This window comes from Oncorhynchus clarkii, chromosome 17, assembly GCF_045791955.1.
Source record: "Oncorhynchus clarkii lewisi isolate Uvic-CL-2024 chromosome 17, UVic_Ocla_1.0, whole genome shotgun sequence".
NCBI lineage: Eukaryota > Metazoa > Chordata > Actinopteri > Salmoniformes > Salmonidae > Oncorhynchus > Oncorhynchus clarkii.
The window spans coordinates 66229315-66250406 of NC_092163.1; the positions used below are offsets into that span (position 1 = coordinate 66229315).

The 21092-nt window shown below is 41.7% G+C and overlaps 1 protein-coding gene across 2 annotated transcripts; it reads left to right on the forward strand.

Annotated features, from left to right (window-relative positions):
• Positions 1-227: 227 nt before the first annotated feature.
• LOC139371288 (glucoside xylosyltransferase 2-like) lies at positions 228-15522 on the forward strand. Of its 2 annotated transcripts, none has more exons than XM_071111586.1 (7): positions 228-650; positions 4597-4801; positions 6198-6329; positions 8963-9214; positions 9622-9745; positions 13218-13390; positions 13674-15522. In XM_071111586.1, the coding sequence occupies exons 1-7, from the start codon at positions 379-381 to the stop codon at positions 13851-13853; spliced, it is 1338 nt and encodes a 445-aa protein (XP_070967687.1). In that variant the 5' UTR covers positions 228-378; the 3' UTR covers positions 13854-15522. The 2 variants fall into 2 exon arrangements, with proteins under 2 accessions (XP_070967687.1, XP_070967686.1); XM_071111585.1 differs by having other exon boundaries at positions 257-650; positions 6186-6329.
• Positions 15523-21092: the final 5570 nt, after the last annotated feature.

Consider the following 21092-nt stretch of genomic DNA (forward strand, 5'->3'; position numbering starts at 1 on the left):
AAACATTGCTTGTTTTGTCAAATAAACTTAGATTAGACGAACTATTACACTTTTAGCAACCAGGAAATGGCGGAGCGATTTCTGCATTTTGCAGCTTTAATGTAAACATAGCTACTGATGCATTGTGATGGATGAGTTCTCGTTGTGATGCCAAACAAAATACTCGCACTTCTCTTCTAAAGATTACGGTAAGAGAATATAGAAACTCCCACTGAGTGATGGTCATGGACGTGGAAAGCTCCTCCTCTTCGCTCTGGGTCATCTCCGGCGCAATGCAACGGAGTAGTAACAGAATGTCAACTCTAGCTGTTATTGCGTATTCACAGACATGAAAGAGGAATATTGTGCTCCTCCAAATCATCAGAACAGTTTTCCACGATGAGAATTCATTGTAAAATTGTTGTGATCGCTGTCTGTTTTGGAGTTTTTTTACTTTTGTACTTTTTTGGGGGAAATGCTGCAGACGATCCGCCTTTGAAAGAAGTTGAGGAGGATAACTATTTTCCGAAGTTCTCGGGGCTTCGAAACAATGTTGCATCAAAGTTAACAAAAAAAACTCTCGATGAACTTCACATTCCACACAAACAACCACTCACGTACCGAAAAGTATCGAAAGTATCCAGTAGAGGAGGCAATGCGATCGCAAAGAGGTAAGGAATTATCGCACCATTACTCGCCTGCTAATGTTGATGTGATTCATGTTTTTTTCTTCTCCACGCATATTTTTTCATCAACGTTTTGGAGCACATTTAAAGACGCAAGATGTCTCAAAGGTTAGATGGGGATTTTTTTTCACCTTTTAACGGATTGCATGACTATCTGCTTACAGAGATAGATGGGTTTTATTCCCTGTGGAAGTAATGGAATGAGTCCACACGTATCCCGTCCTTCTCTCTTTATTCATTCAGGAAGACGTGCCCCCCCCCCCATCAAAAATATACATAGGCTCAATTATGTTCAAGGACGTTGGCACCAAACAATGGCTTGGTCAGTCATGAGAGGACCAAACTGGCTTTTGTCATTCAAATCCTATTTTTATTATCACATGTATTGTTCTAAATGACCGATGGATGTATGACATTTATTGCAAAGGTATCACCTATTCAGTAAGTTGTGTGCATATTTAATTCCAACATCAGCTCAAAGAAGTGTCTTGGGGTTGTAAAAATATTCTAATTGTGTAGCTTTGTAAACAACGGAATCAATTTGATAGTTTGACCTCGAATCTGACCTTTGTACCCCATGGTTTCTGGGGTCTATCCATTTTTTAAAGTCCTGTGGTTAACAGGTTTAAAGGTCACCTTGAGAGAGTTTAAGATGATGGAATATACATTAGTCCAAGGAGACCCAGTCATTACACTATTGGGGATTGAGGAGCATACATTTTTACATATCATTTAGAACTCTCCATCTTCAAGTCAAGAGGCTGAACTTGTCAATGTGTATAATATGATGTGTGATGCCATGTCCCTTCAAAGTAGACAAGCCCAAGTAGACCAATATTGATGACCTCAACTGATGGCCATCATCCCCTCTTTCCTGTGCCTTGCAGACAGTAGCTAGACAATGGTTTGTCATCATTCACTATTTCTGTCCAGGTGTGGACTTGTTTTTTGTTATGTCTCCTATTATACTATTTTGGGCCCTGCTCAAATTCTTTCCCAAAACATAACATCCTTCCATTCCCTCTGTCATGGCTGTCACTGATATGATAATAGCCCAGATTTGATATTCTAAAGGAAATGTTCTAAAGGCAATGCTTTCTGTTGTAAATTTTGCTTTCACCTACAATGTCCTGTTTGATCAGTGATCTGGTTGGAAGCATTTATAAAGCATTCAGTCTGGACCATAGTGTCCTGGCAGAGACCACACCCACACGCATGTGCTCTCTACTGATAAGAGAAATGGGGTGGAGGCCAATGGGGATGGGGGAAAATAACCAAAGCAGGTTTAGCAAACAAAGCAGTAAGTAAAATAAAAAAAACACTGCACATCTTCCATAGCTTCAGGCACTTTACCATTGGTTCTGGTGAGGGGGAGGGCTGAAAGGGAGGCATAGAATTACCATAAAATATAAGCTATTATGTTGTCTTGGTTACTCTTTCCTATTTTGTTAGTGTAATTTTCCCATCTTCATCACTTCAAACGCAACTGACTTCCTCTTACACACCTTTAAATAGACAAACATGCCCATCTTTCCTTATCAAACCATTTCCTCTTGATGTATCACTCTGCTTCCTGTGGATAAAAGTAGGGAGAAGAGCTGCTTCCCGAACAGATACCATCAGCTGTCCCAGCTCACACTAAATTCTACAGTCATAATATCTTGTTGTAGACAATTACACTGTAATAACACTTATTTTTGGTCAATATATTCCACTGCTGATGGATGTTTCACATCCAGGCTCAATGTAGCATGTATTTTTCAGTCTGTCTCACACAGTGTGTAAGGAAAGGTCATGCATGATACTGTCCCCATAAAAAAAAAAACTTTCCTCCCAATGGTTACATCTGATTTAATAAGCCCTTTTAAACAAATTCCTTGCCCCATCATCTGGAATACTGTAAAAGTGTCCCCCGAGGCCAACAAGGTATTCCGTTGCTCTGACATTATGTAAAGCTATAAAAATGTCATCTTGGATGACTGGAGACTGCTCTCTCTCTTTCTGCAGGGCTTTGAAATCTCACTGCTTACCCGAGCATCCTGACAAGGTTTGAGAGACTTCTTACGTGGGCCTCATCAGGTGGAAAAAGCTCTCTTTTTGGTAGCTAACTCACTTAAGTACCTCCTGACAGAGGTTGGCGTTGAGTAACTGGGAAATCTGTTAAACAGAATGCATGTAGCTAGGGGTGATGATTCACTCAAAGATACTGTTACTTTATTGAAATCAGAGGAGGCTGGTGGGATGAGCTATAGGAGGACAGGCTCATTGTAATGGCTGGAATGGAACGGAGTCAAACGTGGTTTCCACATGTTTGATACCGTTCCATTACAGACATAAGTCCATCCTCCAATAGCTTCTCCCACCTCTGTTTGAAATCCATTATGCATGGGGAGGACACATTTTTCAGATTTTTCTAAAACTTCTGATAGCATTCCCTTCACACAAGTTTTATCCAAGCCTTCAGCGCATTGCAGTAGTGGCTCTTATCTGATGGAATTTCTAAATAGTTGAAGTAATGTTTGATAGACTTGTTGATTAAGGTAAGCTATATTGTCACTGTGCTCTTCTAAGCTGTTTTGTCTTTCTTCATGATTTGAAAGAGATTGTTGCGAGTCCAAGGCCACGTAGGCACAGTACTCTCTGTTGTCAATAATTAGTGCAGTCCTTGTATCCCTTTAGAGCTAGTCTGAGTTTGTCAAAATGTTTCCAGATGGGTGGAAAATAGTTCTAACACTATGTAAGATTACCTCACATGAGCAGCATGTTCTTCTTACAATAAATAATGGGGCTTTGTTTGGTCTAACTAACTGTGTTCACAACATTAATTTTACTGGTCCAGGCCATCTATAACGCAATGCAGTATGTATCATAGAACAACACATTTTCTGATCATTTATGGTTAGGTTGCAGGTTAAAAGACAATATGCCTATCCCTCAGTATTTTTTTGTGTATAATTTTCCCCCTAGTAATAATGTACACAGTACATGTTCATAAACATGAATTGTTCTTGAAAGAGCCTCTGCCATCAAAGCCTAGAGGACAGGTTTCTCTGAGCTCTGCCATCCATCGTAATCGGTGTTGCATGATTGTCCCTCAGCCATGCAGAAAACCAAGTGTCACGCTTGGAGACTGTCCTGCAACCCACCTGTCAAATTTCAGTTTCCCCCTTCAGACTGTTAGACTAAAAGACACATTCTTAGCCTACATGAAGCTTTTGGGTAGATGTTGCACTTTCCTCTGGCAGAATAGTATGTTTCCTTCCCAAAATCCTCACACAAATGAGGGCTACTTTGTTCTGAATAAGGATTTTGGGACCGTTCTTCCTTTGCGTTTGCTAATGTTTTCATTTACACGCATCATAAAAACCATCCCATATGGTGTGTACATAAAATGCAAACTCAAGGATTTAGGTCTAGCTCTACATTGAGCTATACACATTTTTCTTTTTCAGAGTGTGATTTATTCTGCTCTGCTGAATCCATTTGAATTCAATGGCAGTCTCTGTTGCTGTGCAGAGAGCATTTTTATGTCAGCTATAGAAACGACTTCGCCTTGAACATGAGAGAACAAAGCCCAGTGGGTATATACAGACCTACACTACAGGAGAGGGAGAAGGGTATGGTGAGGGAGTGCTGCTCACCCTGAGCATATGACAGGGATGTCTTGTAGGAGGCCTTGAATATGAACATGTTGGTTAGCTGTCTGTCAGTAGAAACAGTGTGACTATGTACTGTCTGGAATATGTGTCTAAGCCACATCCTGTCATGTTCAGATCTGTTCTCATGGCCGTTGACATGTCCATGATGAAGTATCAGCGTCGCTATGCAGCGGCACGGCTCTGCCATTCTGTTGGCAGTTGATGAGCAAGCCTGAGAAGCCTTCTGTAAGCGGAGAGTTTCATACTTGTTGCCCCTGTGTGTATCCCTGTAGCAGACAGAGGAGTGACATGGGAGTGGGTCGGCCCGCATCGAAGCGCACCCGTGCTGAGGAGGTCATGCACCTGGCCGTGGTGGCCTGTGGGAACCGACTGGATGAGACGCTCACCATGGTCAAGTCAGCCCTCCTCTTCAGCATCAAGAGTATCAAATTCCACATCTTTGCAGAGGACCCCTTGACCTCACAGTTTGAAAAGGGGGTAAGTATCCCCTTAACAAAGTACATGATCTAGGCTTTAGGTACGGTATGTTTCTAGAAAAGGACCACTGTAATTCTCAATGAAATATAGGACTATTTTAATATTTTCAGACTCTCATGCTTTTCATACGGATAGTATCTTGTTTAATGTTCTTCCATGCTCAGTAATAGATGACATTCACTGCCAGATCAGAGTATTGGCATGTTTTAATTGATCTCCCTCTCACTTGCCCTCTAACGCCTTACAGGCCTTTTATCTCAAGGTCGGATCATATATCCCCCAGACGTTTGCCTCACCGCATTTACCATGCAAGTTTTCAGTCACCGTTAGTTTATTCACGACTCAAGCTTTACGAAAGTCAATGTCTTCTGCTACTGTGTAGCTGTAAACCTGAAGGTATGTAGCCTATATTCAGGGCTCTCCAGCCCAGCTACCGTGCTGTAGGTTTTAGCTCCAACCCTAATCTAGCACACCTGATTCTAATAATTATCTGCTTGATAAGCTGAATCAGGTTAAAGGTAAAACTGGGGTTGGAGTGAACCTAAAGGAGGGTAGCTCTCCATAAACAGGATTGGAGAGCCCTGGCCTACATAAACGAAAACAATGTGCATGCATGGGGCTACATACCCTTTATGTGCTTATGAGTCATGGTATGTTTACCATCTGAGAACCTCCCCTTTGTAATTGGCTTCATGCTAGCCAGGACGTTGAGTTGGTTAAACCCAAAGGTTAGTAGCATGTGAGCAGTAGATGGAATGTTTCACATCCGGCCTGTGCTGATGAAACAGGAATTAGAAGCAAGCTAAAAAGATTTCTGACCTCTTTGATCTGTGCACCTCGTCAGCAGGAATCCTGCCTGCTCCTCACACTGATCTTTGTCTCATGGCCAAATTGTTTAATAATGTTGATGATTATGGAGGGCTTGAGCGTCTAACAGAGCGGAAAATCGTAGGCTTCTATGTGTGACAGCAGTGTTGACTTTGAGGGGGTAACTCGACAGAATGGGATTAATATTTTCTACCTCCTTTTGTTTAGGTTAACTGGGAGTTGGGCGTAGTTATAGCAATAACTGGCAGCGTTATGGTCAATGTACGACACCGCTGCACTTACTGTAAAGACATTACTTAATTGGTTTACAAGAACTTCCTTAGGTGTTTATGTAGACTTGAACTCTCAGGAGTGTATCATGTGTCAGAATAATGAATATTTCCATCTGCTCTCTCAGTGATCCCTCTCCTCTACACCTCTTGACTCAACCTTTTGAAAATGCGCTCAAGTTGTGCTTTTGTTTCTTTGGAAATTAAATGAGACTTCCGGGGATTGCATCTAAAAATGGCTGTGCTACCTCTCACAGCAAATTATGATGTTTAGTAACTTTGTGTAGTTTCTCTTTCAGCTGAGCCAGTGGCCCCATGCTATCACAAACAAGTTCCAGTACAGTATATACCCAATCACGTTCTCTGTGGGGAATGCAGAGGAATGGAAAAAGCTGTTCAAGCCCTGCGCTGCCCAGAGGCTGTTTCTCCCTGTAAGGCTGCAGCACATCGTCTCTCTTCTCTCTCTGTGTACCTAATCATAATTACTACACTGTTGGAGCTAGAAACATAGGCATTTCGCTACACCTGCGACATCTGCAAATCTGTGTGCGCGACCAATAAACTTTGATTTGAATCATATCTATCAAACATATGAACTGATTCTTTAAACTGATAAAGCTATATTCATTAGAAAATGTGTTAAGGTAATTGCCCATGTCATCAGTTTTCTTAGTACCATGCCACTCTGGGCTGCATCCTGACCCCAATGCATTTTCTATTAGATACGTTTAGCTTGATTTACGCAGGCAGAAGAATGATATACCCAGGTAATAATAGTATGAATACTTTATGATGGGTTTTACTTGTTGGTATATAATCAGTTACCTCAGTATGATAATATATGGCTTTATTCATACCCATTGACCGTTACTTAACAAACAAGCAATCCCCAGAGATTTAATTAAATAACTTAATTAAAGCATTGCCATTCATTGACTTTTTAATGGACAATCTTTAAATCATCAAACCGTGTGCACACATTGCTTTGTTTTTGTACACATTGCACCGTTGTAAAAAGTGGTAAGCAATCCATGTCTGCAACTTTATTGATTGGCAGATGATGCAACACAAACCCTATACTTTGCAGGAGCCGAGTGCTATTTGATTCTCATCAGGAACAGATTGCTTTGTGATTGTAATCTTCCGTCAAGCCATTGTGGTGCAGTGGTCTAAGGCACTGCATCTCAGTGCTAGAGGCGTCACTACAGACACCCTGGAGTCGAAGGCTGTATCACAACCTGCCATGATTGTGAGTCTCACAGGGCTGCGCACAATTGGCCCTGCGTTGTCCGGGTTTGGCCGGTGTAGCCGTCATTGTAAATAAGAATTTGTTCTTAGCTGACTTACCTAGTAAAATAAAAAATCCCATATACACTATCGTTCAAAAGTTTGGGGTCGCTTAGAAATTTCCTTGTTTTTTAAAGAAATGTTTTTTAAATGTCCATTTAAAGTAACATCAAATGTATAAGAAATACAGTATAGGCATAGGCATTGTTAATGTTGTAAATGACTATTGTAGATGGAAACGGCATTTTTTTTATTTAAAAAAATAAATAAAATAATGGAGTATCTACATGTGCGTACAGAGGCATCAGCAACCATCACCTGTGTTCTAATGGCACGTTGTGTTACGTTGTTGTGTTAGCTAATCCAAGTTTATAATTTTAAAAGGCTAATTGAAAACCCTTTTGCAGTTATGTTAGCATAATTGAAAACTGTTGTGCTGATTAAAGAAGAAATAAAACTGTCCTTTAGACTAGTTGAGTATCTGGAGCATCAGCATTTGTGGGTTCGATTACAGGCTCAAAATGGCCAGAAACAAATAACTTTCTTCTGAAACTCATCAGTATATTTCTGTTCTGAGAAATAAAGGCTATTCCACGCAAGAAATTTCCAAGAAACTGAAGATCTCGTACTACTCCCTTCACAGAACAGCGCAAACTGGCTCTAACCAGAATAGAAAGAGGAGTGGGAGGCCCCGGGGCACAACTGAGCAAGCCGGACAAGTAAATTAAAGTGTCTAGTTTTAGAAACAGACACCTCCCAAGTCTTCAACTGGCAGCTTCATTAAATAGTACCCACAAAACACCAGTCTCAATGTCAACAGTGAGGAGGCGACTCCGGGATGTTGGCCTTCTAGGCAGAGTTGCAAAGAAAAAGCCATATCTCAGACTGCCCAATAAAAAGAAAAGATTAAGATGGGCAAAATAACACAGACGCTGGACAGAGGAAGATTGGGGGAAAAAGGTGTTATAGACAGAAAAATCTAAGTTTGATGTGTTCAGATCACAAAGAATACATTTTGTGAGATGCAGAAAAGATGCAGGAGGAGTGCTTGATACCATCTGTCAAGCATGATGGAGGCAATGTGATGGTCTGGGGTGCTTTGGTGGTGGTAAAGTGGGAGATTTGTACAGGGTTAAAGGGATCTTGAAGAAGGAAGGCTATATCACTCCATTTTGCAACGCCAGTCATACCCTGTGGACGGCGCTTAATTAGCGGCCAATTTCCTCCTCCGAACGGGACAATGACCCAAAGCACAGCTCCAATCTATACAATAACTATTTAGGGTAGAAGCAGTCTGCTGGTATTCTGTCTATAATGGGGTGGCCAGCACAGCCACCGGATCTCATCCCTATTGAGCTGTTGTGGGAGCAGATTGACCGTATGGTACGTAAGAAGTGCCCATCTAGCCAATCTAACATGTGGGAGGGAGGTGCTTCAGGAAGCATGGGGTGACATCTTTTCAGATTACCTCAACAAATTGACAACTAGAATGCTAGAAAGGTCTGCAAGGCTGTAATTGCTGAAAATTGAGGATTCTTTAACAAAAGCAAAGTTTGAAGGGCACAATTATTATTTAAATTAAAAATCATTATTTATAACCTTGTCAACATCTTGACTATATTTCCTATTCATTTTGCAACTAATTTAATGTATGGAAAACAAGGACATTTCCAAGTGACCCCAAACTTTTGAACGGTAGTGTGTGTGCATTATGTACCATCACTGGAATAAGAGGAAATGAATTATTCCGATAGTAACCTGATTATTATCCTAACAGGTGATCCTGAAGGATGTAGACTCTTTACTCTACGTGGATACAGATGTGCTGTTCCTCAGGCCCATGGATGATATGTGGAGTTTCCTCAAGGCCTTCAACACCACCCAGCTGGCTGCTATGGCCCCAGAGCATGAGATCCCTAAGATAGGCTGGTATAGCCGCTTTGCACGCCATCCCTTCTACGGGGTCACCGGGGTCAACTCAGGAGTCATGCTGATGAACCTCACGAGGATACGAAGCACTCTGTTCAAAGTAAGGAACATCATCAATCAATTAGCCTTTTGGTCATCTCCGTTTGGTATTTTGGTCATGCCTTCCCTGTTTTCTACCTGAAAGCTGCAAGGAGATTAGTTTTATCAATCAATCGTATCTATCTGAACCCAACCAGCAACAGATGTGTCACTTATTGTCAGTCAGCGTCAACAATCTGAGTTCTCAGAGTAGAGTAGACTGAGGCTCTGCGATCGCCACACTCGCATTAAAGCAATGCTTCAGCACATTCAAGCTCAAGTTGGCATCTCTCTGCAACCAAGAAAGAGCAGTAGAAATTGTAACATGGGCAATTCTTGGCTTTTTTTTAAAATTGGGCATTTCTGTAGTGTTTGATGTGTAGCTACTCCCTAGGCGGTGGAGTAAACCAGTCCTTGTTCCTATTCCAGAACAGCATGATAACCAGTGGCCTGTCATGGGAGGACCTCCTCCACCCACTCTACCAGAAGTACAAGAATCACATCACCTGGGGTGACCAAGATCTCTTAAATATCATCTTCCACTACAACTCAGGTACACTCGTCCTCCCTCTCTCTTCCACTACAACTCAGGTACACTCGTCCTCCCTCTCTCTTCCACTACAACTCAGGTACACTCGTCCTCCCTCTCTCTTCCACTACAACTCAGGCACACTCTTCCTCCCTCTCTCTTCCACTACAAATCTTGGCCCGGTTCCCCGATAGCGATGGAACTTAGGCTTACGAGTGTTTTTAACAATGCACCTTTCCTACAGCGGACAAAAATGTAACGCGCCTTTCCCAGAACACCATGCAGAGAGAACAGTCGCTAAGTGCGTCGTTGGAGCATTTGTCGATACTGATAGGATCGAAAGAAAGGCAGCACTGCTCTCGGGTCAGCTTTCTCAATTCAAATCTTACCTTAACGTTCCAATTATTTCACAATACTGACGACGGATCAGCTCCTAGAGAGAGATTTTACCACCTATGGCTGCAAACATTGAGGTTGCTTATTCTAATGCTTAACCAATAAAAATGCATTAAATCACTGATTTGCCACATCATTTTACACACATTATAAAATATGAGACAAATTACAGTCAGTAGCCTACAAGTAGGAAAATAGAACTCAATTTATTGAACATGAAATGTACAGTTGATGTCGGAAGTTTACATACACCTTAGCCAAATACATTTCAACTCAGTTTCACAATTCCTGACATTTAATCCTAGTAAAAGAGAATCATTTATTTCAGCTTTAATTTCTTTCATCACATTCCCAGTGGGTCAGAAGTTTACATACACTCAATTAGTATTTGGTAGCATTGCCTTTAAATTGTTTAACTTGGGTCAAACATTTCTGGGAGCCTCCACAAGCTTCCAACAATAAGTTGGGTGAATTTTGGCCCATTCCTCCTGACAGAGCTGGTGTAACTGAGTCAGGTTTGTAGGCCTCCTTGCTAACACACGCTTTTTCAGTTCTGCCCACAAATTTTCTATAGGATTGAGGTCAGGGCCTTGTGATGGCCACTCCAATACTTTGACTTAGTTGTCCTTAAGCCATTTTGCTATAACTTTGGAAGTATGCTTGGGAGACCCATTTGCGACCAAGCTTTAACTTCCTGACTGATGTCTTGAGATTTTGCTTCAATATATCCACATAATTTTCCCTCTTCATGATGCTGTCCATTTTGTGAAGTGTACCAGTCCCTCCTGCAGCAAAGCACCCCCACAACATGATGCTGCCACCCCCGTGCTCCACGGTTGGGATGGTGTTCTTCGGCTTGCAAGTCTCCCCGTTTTTCCTCCAAGCATAACGATGGTCATTATGGCCAAACAGTTCTATTTTTGTTTCATCAGACCAGAGGACATTTTCTCCAAAAAGTACGATCTTTGTCCTCATGTGCAGTTGTAAACCGTAGTCTGACTTTTTTAATGGCGATTTTGAAGCAGTGGCTTCTTCCCTGCTGAGCGGCCTTTCAGGTTATGTCGATATAGGACTCGTTTTACTGTGGATATAGATACTTTTGTACCTGTTTCCTCCAGCAACTTCACAAGGTCCTTTGCTGCTGTTCTGGGATTGATTTGCACTTTTCGCACCAAAGTACGTTAATCTCTAGGAGACAGAACGCGTCTCCTTCCTGAGCGGTATGACGGCTGCGTGGTCCCATGGTGTTTATACTTGCGTACTATTGTTTGTACAGATGAGCGTGGTCCTGGCTGATTTTCTTTTGATTTTCCCATGATGTCAAGCAAAGAGGCTCTGATTTTGAAGGTAGGCCTTGAAATTCATCCACAGGTACACCTCCAATTGACTCAAATGATGTCACTTATCCTATCAGAACCTTCTAAAGCCATGACATCATTGTCTGTAATTTTCCAAGCTGTTTAAAGGCACAGTCAACTTAGTGTATGTACACTTCTGAATTGTGATACAGTGAATAATAAGTGATATAATCTGTCTGTAAACAATTGTTGGAAAAATGACTTGTGTCATGCACAAAATAGATGTCCTAACCGACTTGCCAAAACTATAGTTTGTTAACAAGATATTTGTGGAGTGGTTTAAGTTTTAACCTAAGTGTATGTAAACTTCCGACCTCAACTGTATGTACAGTAATGCCTAAAAATCTGCCGTTCTACACTTGAGCAATGCAATTAATCCCCAACAACAACTGTTCCCCGGGCGCCGATGACGTCGATTTAGGTAGCCCCGACACCTCTCTGATTCAGGGTTAAATGCGAAAGACACATTTCGGTTGAATGCGTTCAGTTGTGCACCTGACTAGGTATGCCTCTTTCCCTAATGTATTTATATTTTAATGCATTTATCATATGCATTAAAATATATGTTGCTTGTTTGTATCAATTGCAAATATATCGGTAACTTTGTATTTGTAGTCAATTTTGTTCTGAAGTTATCAGTGGTCCCTGGGAAACGATAAACCATGTGATTGTATGTTTAGCTTAAATCGTTTGTGTAGAAAGTGATGCGGGAGGGCAAAAAAAGCATCTAATGAGTCTGAGGCAGGCGTTCAATTACGAGTGCTTTCTAGTGCAACGTCAATAATGGTGGTTTTGGGAAACCTCCTTCGAAGGTTCTAACGATGAACTTAGCCTTAATACGCTTTTGGAAAACTGGGCCCTGGTACACTCTGCCTCCCTCGCTCTTCCTCAATGTAGCAGAGTGCTGTCATTGATTTGGAATACATTTGTTGACTACAAATAGGAAAATAAAGTTGTATTTAATGTCACCACCATTCATGATGACAGCAAGAGCAATAGCTGTACTTAGGCCTGTATCAAATTAGAATGTTTCCCCAAAATATAATTCCAAAGGGTGTTAGCGTGAATGTCAGCTCGTACGCAATTCAATATAATTCCTTCAAGCAGGTGTAGGTATTGGTTTTCTCTAATACATCCCACAAGAAATAACTCTCCTGAATTAAGTCAACGCTGTGGAACTAAACCAGCCTGTGGCTGCAGCAGCAGATTGACACCGGTGCAGTCTGCGAGATGGGTATTAAGTGTTCCAAGCCTTAAGGAGACTTGGCAGGAGCATTGTTTGTCTGACAACATGATTAGAACCTGTCCAGGAAATAACCATTCCCATAGCAGCATCCCCAAATGGAAAAACCGGGCAATGTGGTGGGAGCAGCCAGTCACTGTGTAATATCTGCCTCGCCATGGAAACATGACTGATCTTTCCCTTTTACGTCTACCCATGTTTCTGGTTTAAGGGGATACTCTGTTGGTGTTATTCTCCCTTCACAAGCCAGGATTACAAGGTTTAAAAGGACTACAATCCTTGTAGTTGTAAAGCAAGTAATTTGATAATTGTTAAATCAGTAAAGCATAACTTAGAAGGGTCCTGAGCGATTAGCATTGGACGTTGAAGTCATTAGGTTTATTTTTTCCAAATGCTCTTTGGCAGTAACAATACTGGTATCAGAGAGGGTATACACTGGCAATCTTGGGGACATTGTGCAGAAATCTGATGTAACAGACGTATAACGGTGTGTTTGCAGAGTGTCTGTACACCTTCCCATGCCAGTGGAACTACAGGCCTGATCACTGCATGTATGGGAGCAACTGTAAAGGAGCTGAGGAGGAAGGCGTGTCCATTCTCCATGGGAACCGAGGAGTGTATCACGACGACAAGCAACCAGCCTTTAAAGTCGTTTATGATGCAATACACGAGGTAAGAATCTTTTCATTTTAGTGGATTATTGTTTCCTTTGTCCTTTTCTCCTTGGACAGCAAACGGTGTGGACATGTTTACATAAGGAAATCCTTGTCACACAGCAACATCAGCCCCCTCTGCTGTCCATAGATATGCCTTTTATTAGCCAGATGATATGATTCATATGCATCCCCCTCTACAGTGCCTACAGTAAGCAATTGTACTGTTGATTTCTGTGTGGTTTGATAAGCTACCACTACTGGTGTCTAACTCTGAGGCATGCAATGGTTCTGTTTCGTAGTACCCCTTTGAGGACAACTTGTTCCAGTCGCTGTTCTATCCCCTCCAGACCAAGTTTCTGGACACAGTCAACACCCTGTGTGGTCGGATTCCCCAGGTTTTCCTCAAACAGGTGGAAAAGTCCATGAGGACCGTGTACGAGAAGAAAGTGGTCCGTCATGTGAGGCCTCCACCAAAATAATTACAGGAAACTGAACAAAGGAAGTTGTCTCTGACATCACTATGGGAATCTTTCTGTGGAAGATGTGCAATGTCAGAAGTCCCCAGACCAGAAGGAATCCGTATGCATTACACAGTGTTTGTAATACAACAGATCTTGGTCTAGTGGACATGATGGTGGTATGGATCATGATCGTGTAGAACACGTGTCAAACTCATTCCACGGTGGGCTGAGTGTTTGCTGGTTTTCGCTCCTCCCTTGTACTTGATTGATGAATTAAGGTCACTGATTTAGTAAGGAACTCCCTCTAGGTCTTAATTGAAAGGAAAAAACAGAAACCAGCAGACAATTTGCCCTCCATGGAATGAGTTTGACACCCCTGGTGTAGAAGGACAGGCACAATGTACAGTGCTTGTCAATGATGCTGTGTTTGGGGTAAACTTGCCTTATCATCCACCCACTAAATGTTTTACAGAACCTGATTTACATGTGAAAATGTGATGAGAGATTTCGTGTTTTTTTTAACCTTTAAAAAAAGTCCAATGTCTCCTTATGATTAGGGTAAGTTCTGGTGGAGTATTAAGTGAGAATTTAAACATGGCAGAGGTTGTTTTTGTCAACATGATTTTGAGTGTTTTTCTCTTAAATGAGAAACGAAAATGTCTTCCGTAAGGCCGCTGGCTTCTGGAAATGCTTCTGGAAATGGTTTGAAATGGTCTCTGCCTGTAGGTTGCTGCCTAAATGATCACTTTATGTCATGCAACGCTAATATGGGTCTTTGCTTAAGCAGAGCTTTCTGTTTATGTTGCATGTTGCAATTGACCAAAAATAAAGTGAATATGTTACATCAACAAAATCCCTTGCATAGCAGCGACAGGAGGTCTAGTGGTTAAGAGCAGTGGGCCAGTAACCGAAAGGTCGCTGGTTCGAATACCTGAGCTGCCTAGGTGAAAAAATATTTTGATGTGCCCTTGAGCAAAGCACTTAACCCAAATGTTTCCTGTAAGTCTCTCTGGATAACAGTGTCTGCTAACTGACTAAAATGACTCTCTGTACAAGAGGGAATATGATTCAACTTGTCCAGTTCTCCAAATGCCAACCGCAGTATTAAACATAGTATGAACATATCATACACTAAGCAATTACCATTAATATTGTGTACAGAAGATGTGTAGATAAATGCACTTTTGTATTTCTGTAATAGTTCAGCTTGTGCGATTAGGACAGGACGTGCATACCATTTCTCCCCTATTCAATTGTCAAAGCATTGCAAATCCATATCTGAAAAAGCAGTGTGGTTGTCTCTGAAAAAAACTTCCAAAGTGAAAGCGCTGATAATAGTGGTACAGTATTTTCAAGACAAAATGTACCATATGTATATTTACAAACGCTTTTAAGTGTTCTGTGTACGAAAAGGACAGCCAACTTAATGAGGAAGTGTCTTAGTGTATTCATGTCATACTATCAGTGATCCAGTATGTGAACTCTGAGACTGTAAATGCAAGCATTTATAATGTGATGTTTGTGTAGTTTACTCCATCAGTTTGATGTTTGTGTAGCCTATCAATTGTCAGCTGTGTTTACCGGTAATAATTTAAACTGGAAACTCCAGATGGTTTTATTTATACATGCTTATGTTTCTCTTTTTTTTGTTTACTCTTTGTTTCTGAATAAAGTTACTGTGCCATCAGTTCTGTTTGTCTTAGGAGGCCTATTGTATAATTGTAATGTATTGATAAAAATACAGTGCATTCAGATAACAACATTCAGACCCCTTTACTTTAACCAATTTCCTTTACAGACTTATTTTAAATGTATTAAATGTTTTTCCTCTTCAATCTACACTCAATATCCCATAATGACAATTTTTGCAAATTTATTAAAAATACAAAACAGATACCTTATTTACATAAGTATTCAGGCCATTTGCTATGAGACAAGAAATTGAGCTCAGGTACATGCTGTTTCCATTGATTATCTTTGATGTTTCTGCAACTTGAATTGATTGGATATGATTTGGAAAGGCACACAACTGTCTATGTAAAGGTCCCACAGTTGACAGTGCATGTCAGAGCAAAAAACAAGTCATGAGGTTGAAGGAATTGTCTGTAGAACTCCGAGACAGGGTTGTGTCGAGGCACAGATCTGGGGAAGTGTGCCAAAAAATGTCTACAGCATATAAGGTCCCCAAGAAGACGGTGGCCTCCATCATTCTTAAAGAAGAAGTTTGGAACCACCAAGACTCTGCCTAGAACTGGCTGCCCGGCCAAAATGAGCAATCTGGGGAGAAGGGCCTTGGTCAGGGAGGTGACCAAGAACCCGATGGTTACTCTGACAGAGTTCCTCTGTGGCAATGGGAGAACTTTCCAGAAGGAACACCATATCTACAGCACTCCACCAATCAGGCCTTTATGGTAGAGTGGCCAGATGGAAGCCACTCCTCAGTAAAAGACACATGACGGCCCTCTTGAAGTTTGCGAAAAGGCACATAAAGGACTCTCAAACCATGAGAAACAATATTCTCTGGTCTGATGAAACCAAGATTGAACTCTTTAGCCTGAATGCCAAGCGTCACGTCTCGAGGAAACCTGGCACCATCGCTACGGTGAAGCATGGTGGTGGCAGCATCATGCTGTGCGGATGTTTTTCAGCGGCAGGTACTGGGAGACTAGTCAAGCTTGAGGGGAAGATGAACGGAGCAAAGTACAGAGAGATCCTTGTTGAAAACCTGCTCAGGACCTCAGACTGGGGCGACGGTTCACTTTCCAACAGCACAACGACCCTAAGCACACAGCCAAGACAATGTAGGAGTGGCTTCGGGCCAGAGCCCGGACTTGAACCCGATCGAACATCTCTGGAGAGACCTGAAAATAGCTGTGCAGTGACGCTCCCCTTCCAACCTGACAGAGCTTGAGAGGATCTGCAGAAAATAATGGGTGAAACTACCCAAATACACGTGTGCCAAACTTGTAGCGTCATACCCAAGAAATCTAAGTTTATTAGTCACATGCTCCAAAAACAACAGTAACCTTACAGTGAAATGCTTACTTACGAGCCCCTAACCAACAATGCAGTTTAAAAAATGAGTAAGAAATAAAAGTAACAAGTAATTAAAGAGCAGCAGCAAAATAACAATAGCGAGACTATACAGGTACTGAGACAATGTGCGGGGGCACCTGTTAGTTGAGGTAATATGTACATGTAGGTAAAGTTATTAAAGTGACTATGCATAGATGATAACAACAGAGAGTAGCAGCGGTGTAAAAGAGGGGGGAGGGGGGGTGGACCAATGCAAATAGTCTGGGTAACCATTTTATTAGATGTTCAGGAGTCTTATGGCTTGGGGGTAGAAGCTGTTTAGAAGCCTCTTGGAAACATACTTGGCGCTCCGGTACTGCTTACCGTGCGGTTAGCAGAGAACATTCTATGACTAGGGTGGCTGGAGTCTTTGACATTTTTTAGTGCATCATCTGTGGATCTGTTGGGGAGGTATGCAAATTAGAGTCGGTCTAGGGTTTCGGGGATAATGGTGTTGATGTGTGCCATGACAAGCCTTTCAAAGCACTTCATTGCTACAGACGTGAGTGCTACGGGTCGGTAGTCATTTAGGCAGGTTACCTTAGTGTTCTTGGGCACAGGGACTATGGTGGTCTGCTCAAAACATGTTGGTATCACAGACTCGGACAGGGAGAGGTTGAAATTGTCAGTGAAGACAGAAAATGACTCAAGTGAAAGTCACCCAGTAAAATACTACTTCAATAATAGTATTTGGTTTTAAATATACTTAAGTATCAAAAGTAAAAGTATAAACCATTTCAAATTCCTTATATTAAGCAAATCAGACGGCACAATTTTATTTACATTTTTATTGACATACAGTCTATGTATGTACACTCAGACATAATTTACAAACAAAGCATTTGTGTTTAGTCAGTCCGCCAGATCAGAGGCAGTAGGGATGATCTCTTGATAAGTGTGTGAATTGGACCATTTTCCTGTCAAAATGTAATGAGTACTTTTGGGTGTCAGGGAAAATGTATGGAATAAAAAGTGTATTATTTTCTTGAGAAATGTAGTGAAGTAAAAGTAGAAGTTGGCAAAAATATAAATAGTAAAGTACAGACAAAAAACGACTTAAGTAGTAATTTAAAGTATTTTTACTTAAGTAATTTACACCACTGCAAGTTGAGGGAGCGTACAACTGGCTGCAGGAATGTCCAACAGAGCTGTTGCCAGAGAATTGAACATTAATTTATCTGCCATAAGCCGTCTCCAACATTGTTTTAGATAATTTGGCAGTACGTCCAACTGGCCTCTCAACCGCAGACCACATTTATGGGATCGTGTGGGTGAGCCATTTGCTGATGTCAACAGAGTGATCCATGGTGGCGGTGGGGTTATGGTATGGGCAGGCATAAGCTACGAACAATGAACACAATTGCATTTTATCGATGGTAATTTGAATGCACAGAGATACCGTGATGAGATATTGAGGTCCATTGTCTCATCCACCGCCATCACCTCATGTTTCACCATGATAATGCACGGCCCCATGTCACAAGGATCTATCTGTACACAATTCCTAGAAGCGGAAAATGTCCCAGTTCTTCCATGGCCTGCATCCTCACCAGACATGCCACCCATTAAGCATCGAGCATGTTTGGGATGTTCTGGATCGACGTGTTTAACAGCATGTTCCAGTTCCCGTCAATATCCAACAACTTCGCACAGCCATTGAAGAGGATTGGAACAACATTCCACAGACCACAATCAACAGCCAGATCAACTCTATGCAAAGGAAATGTCAAGCTGCATGAGGCAAATGGTGGTCACACCAAATACTGACTGGTTTTCTGATCCACACCCCTACCCTTTTTTTATTTAGGTATCTGTGACTAACAGATGCATATCTGCATTTCTAGTCATGTGAAATCCATAGATTAGGGCTTAATCGATTTTTTCAATTGACTTATTTCCTTATATCAGCAGTTCCCAAGCTTTTTATAGTTGTCACGCCCTGATCTTTTTCACCTGTTCTTGTGATTGTCTCTAGGTGTCGCTTATTTTCCCCAGTGTATTTATCCCTGTGTTTCCTGTCTCTCTGTGCCAGTTCGTCTTGTATGTTTTCAAGTCAACCAGCGTGCTCTCCCGTGCTCCTGGTTTCTATTCTATTTTTCCAGTCTTCCCAGTTTTGACCCTTTACTGTTTTTCTGGACTCCGTACCCGCCTGCCTGACCCTTCTGGCTGCCCTGACATCGAGCCTGCCTGACACTCTTTACCTCTTGGACTCAGAACTGGTTTTGACCTTTTGCCTGTCCACAACCATTCTCTTGCCTACTCCTTTTGGATTATAATTAAACAACAAAGACTCTAACCATCTGCCTCCTGTGTCTGCATCTGGGTCTTGCCTTGTGCCCTTATAATAGCCCCATACCCCTTCAAACATTCAACCTCCAGCTGCGTACCCCCTCTAGCACCAGCGTCAGTGCACTCTCAAATGTTGTCTTTTGCCGTTGTAAACCTGCCACTCACACTATACGATACATTTATTAAACATAAGAATGAATTCGTTTTTCTCACAACCCGGCTTGTGGGAAGTGACAAAGAGCTCTTATAGGACCAGGGCAAAAATAATAATATAATAATAAATAATTTTGCTCTCAATTTAGCCGTCTTACATATACAACCTTATTTGTTCATCAAAAATGGTAAATAACTCACCACAGGTTAATGAGAACGGTCTGCTTGAAAGGATAGACATTTTTTTAAAACATTTATTTAACTAGGCAATTCAGTTAAGAACAAACTCTTATTTTCAATGACAGCCTAGGAACAGTGGGTTTACCTTGTCAGCTCAGGGATTCAATATTGCAACCTTCTGGTTATTAGTCCAACGCTCTAACCACGAGGCTACCCTGCCACCCCACGTAACTCTGCAATGTTGGGTTGTACTGGAGAATCTCAGTCTTACATTTTTGTTCCACACAGTCTGTGCCTGTATTTAGTTTTCATGCTAGTGAGGGCCGAGGTACGTGGTTGCAAAGGGCATCAGTGTCTTAACAGCGCAATTTGCCAAGGCAAGAAACTCTGAGCGCAGCCCTATCCAGAAATCTGGCAGTGGCTTCTGATTAAATTCCATTTTCAGAGAACCGCTTGTTGCTATTTCGATGAGGCTCTCTCGTTCAGATATCGTGGACTGGAGGCAGTGGACTGGAGGCAGGGCATGAAAGGGATAACGAATTCAGTTGTTTGTGTTGTCCATTTCAGGAAAGTAATTGCCCATCCAGCTCACTCAGGTGCTTCACTATATCACATTTGACATTGTCCGTAAGCTTGAGTTCATTTGCACACAAATCATACAATGATCATAGCCTCAAAATCATAGCCTCAATTTTGTCTGGCATATTGGAGAGTCCCTGTAATCCTAGATTCAGATCATTCGGGTGAGGAAAAAATATCACTCAGATAGGCCAGTCGTGTGTGAAACTTGTCATCATGCAAGTGGTCAGACAAGGGAAAATGATGGTCAGTAAAGAGAACTTTAAGATTGTCTCTCAATTTACAAAAAAACATGTCAATACTTTGCCCCTTGATAACCAGTGCACTTCTGTATGTTGTAAAAGCGTTACATGGCCATATCATTGCATAATGCAGAAAATACATGAAAGTTCAGGGGCCTTGCTTTAACAAAGTTAACCATTTTCACTGTCGTGTCGAAAACGTCTTTCAAGCTGTCAGGCATTCCCTTGGCAGCAAGAGCCTCTCTTGCGCGCGTTACCACTCCACTCTGTCTGTCTGTCATGGCTTTTGCGCCATCAGTACAGATACCAACAAATCTTGACAACCAAAGTCCATTTGATGTCAAAGCTGTCCAGTACTTAAAAAATATACTCTCATGTTGGCCTGGTTTCCAGTGATTTGCAGAAGAGGATGTCTTCCTTAATTGCCCCCTCATAAACGTAACGGACATATACCAGGAGCTGTGCCAGGCTCGCCACGTCTGACTCATCCAGCTGTAACACATATAATTCACCAACTTTTTGTATGCGAAGCGGTACTTGTTAGAAAACATATCCTGCCATGTCACTGATGCATCGTGGAATAGTGTTGTTTGATGAAGGCATTGTCTGTATAGTTTTTTGGGCCTTTTCCCCCAGCGTTGCTCCAGCCATTTCTGCCGCATTAGGAAGAAATGTGTCCTCCACGATAGTATGGGGCTTGCCTGTCCAAGCCACTCGGTAGCTCACCATTTTAGAGCTT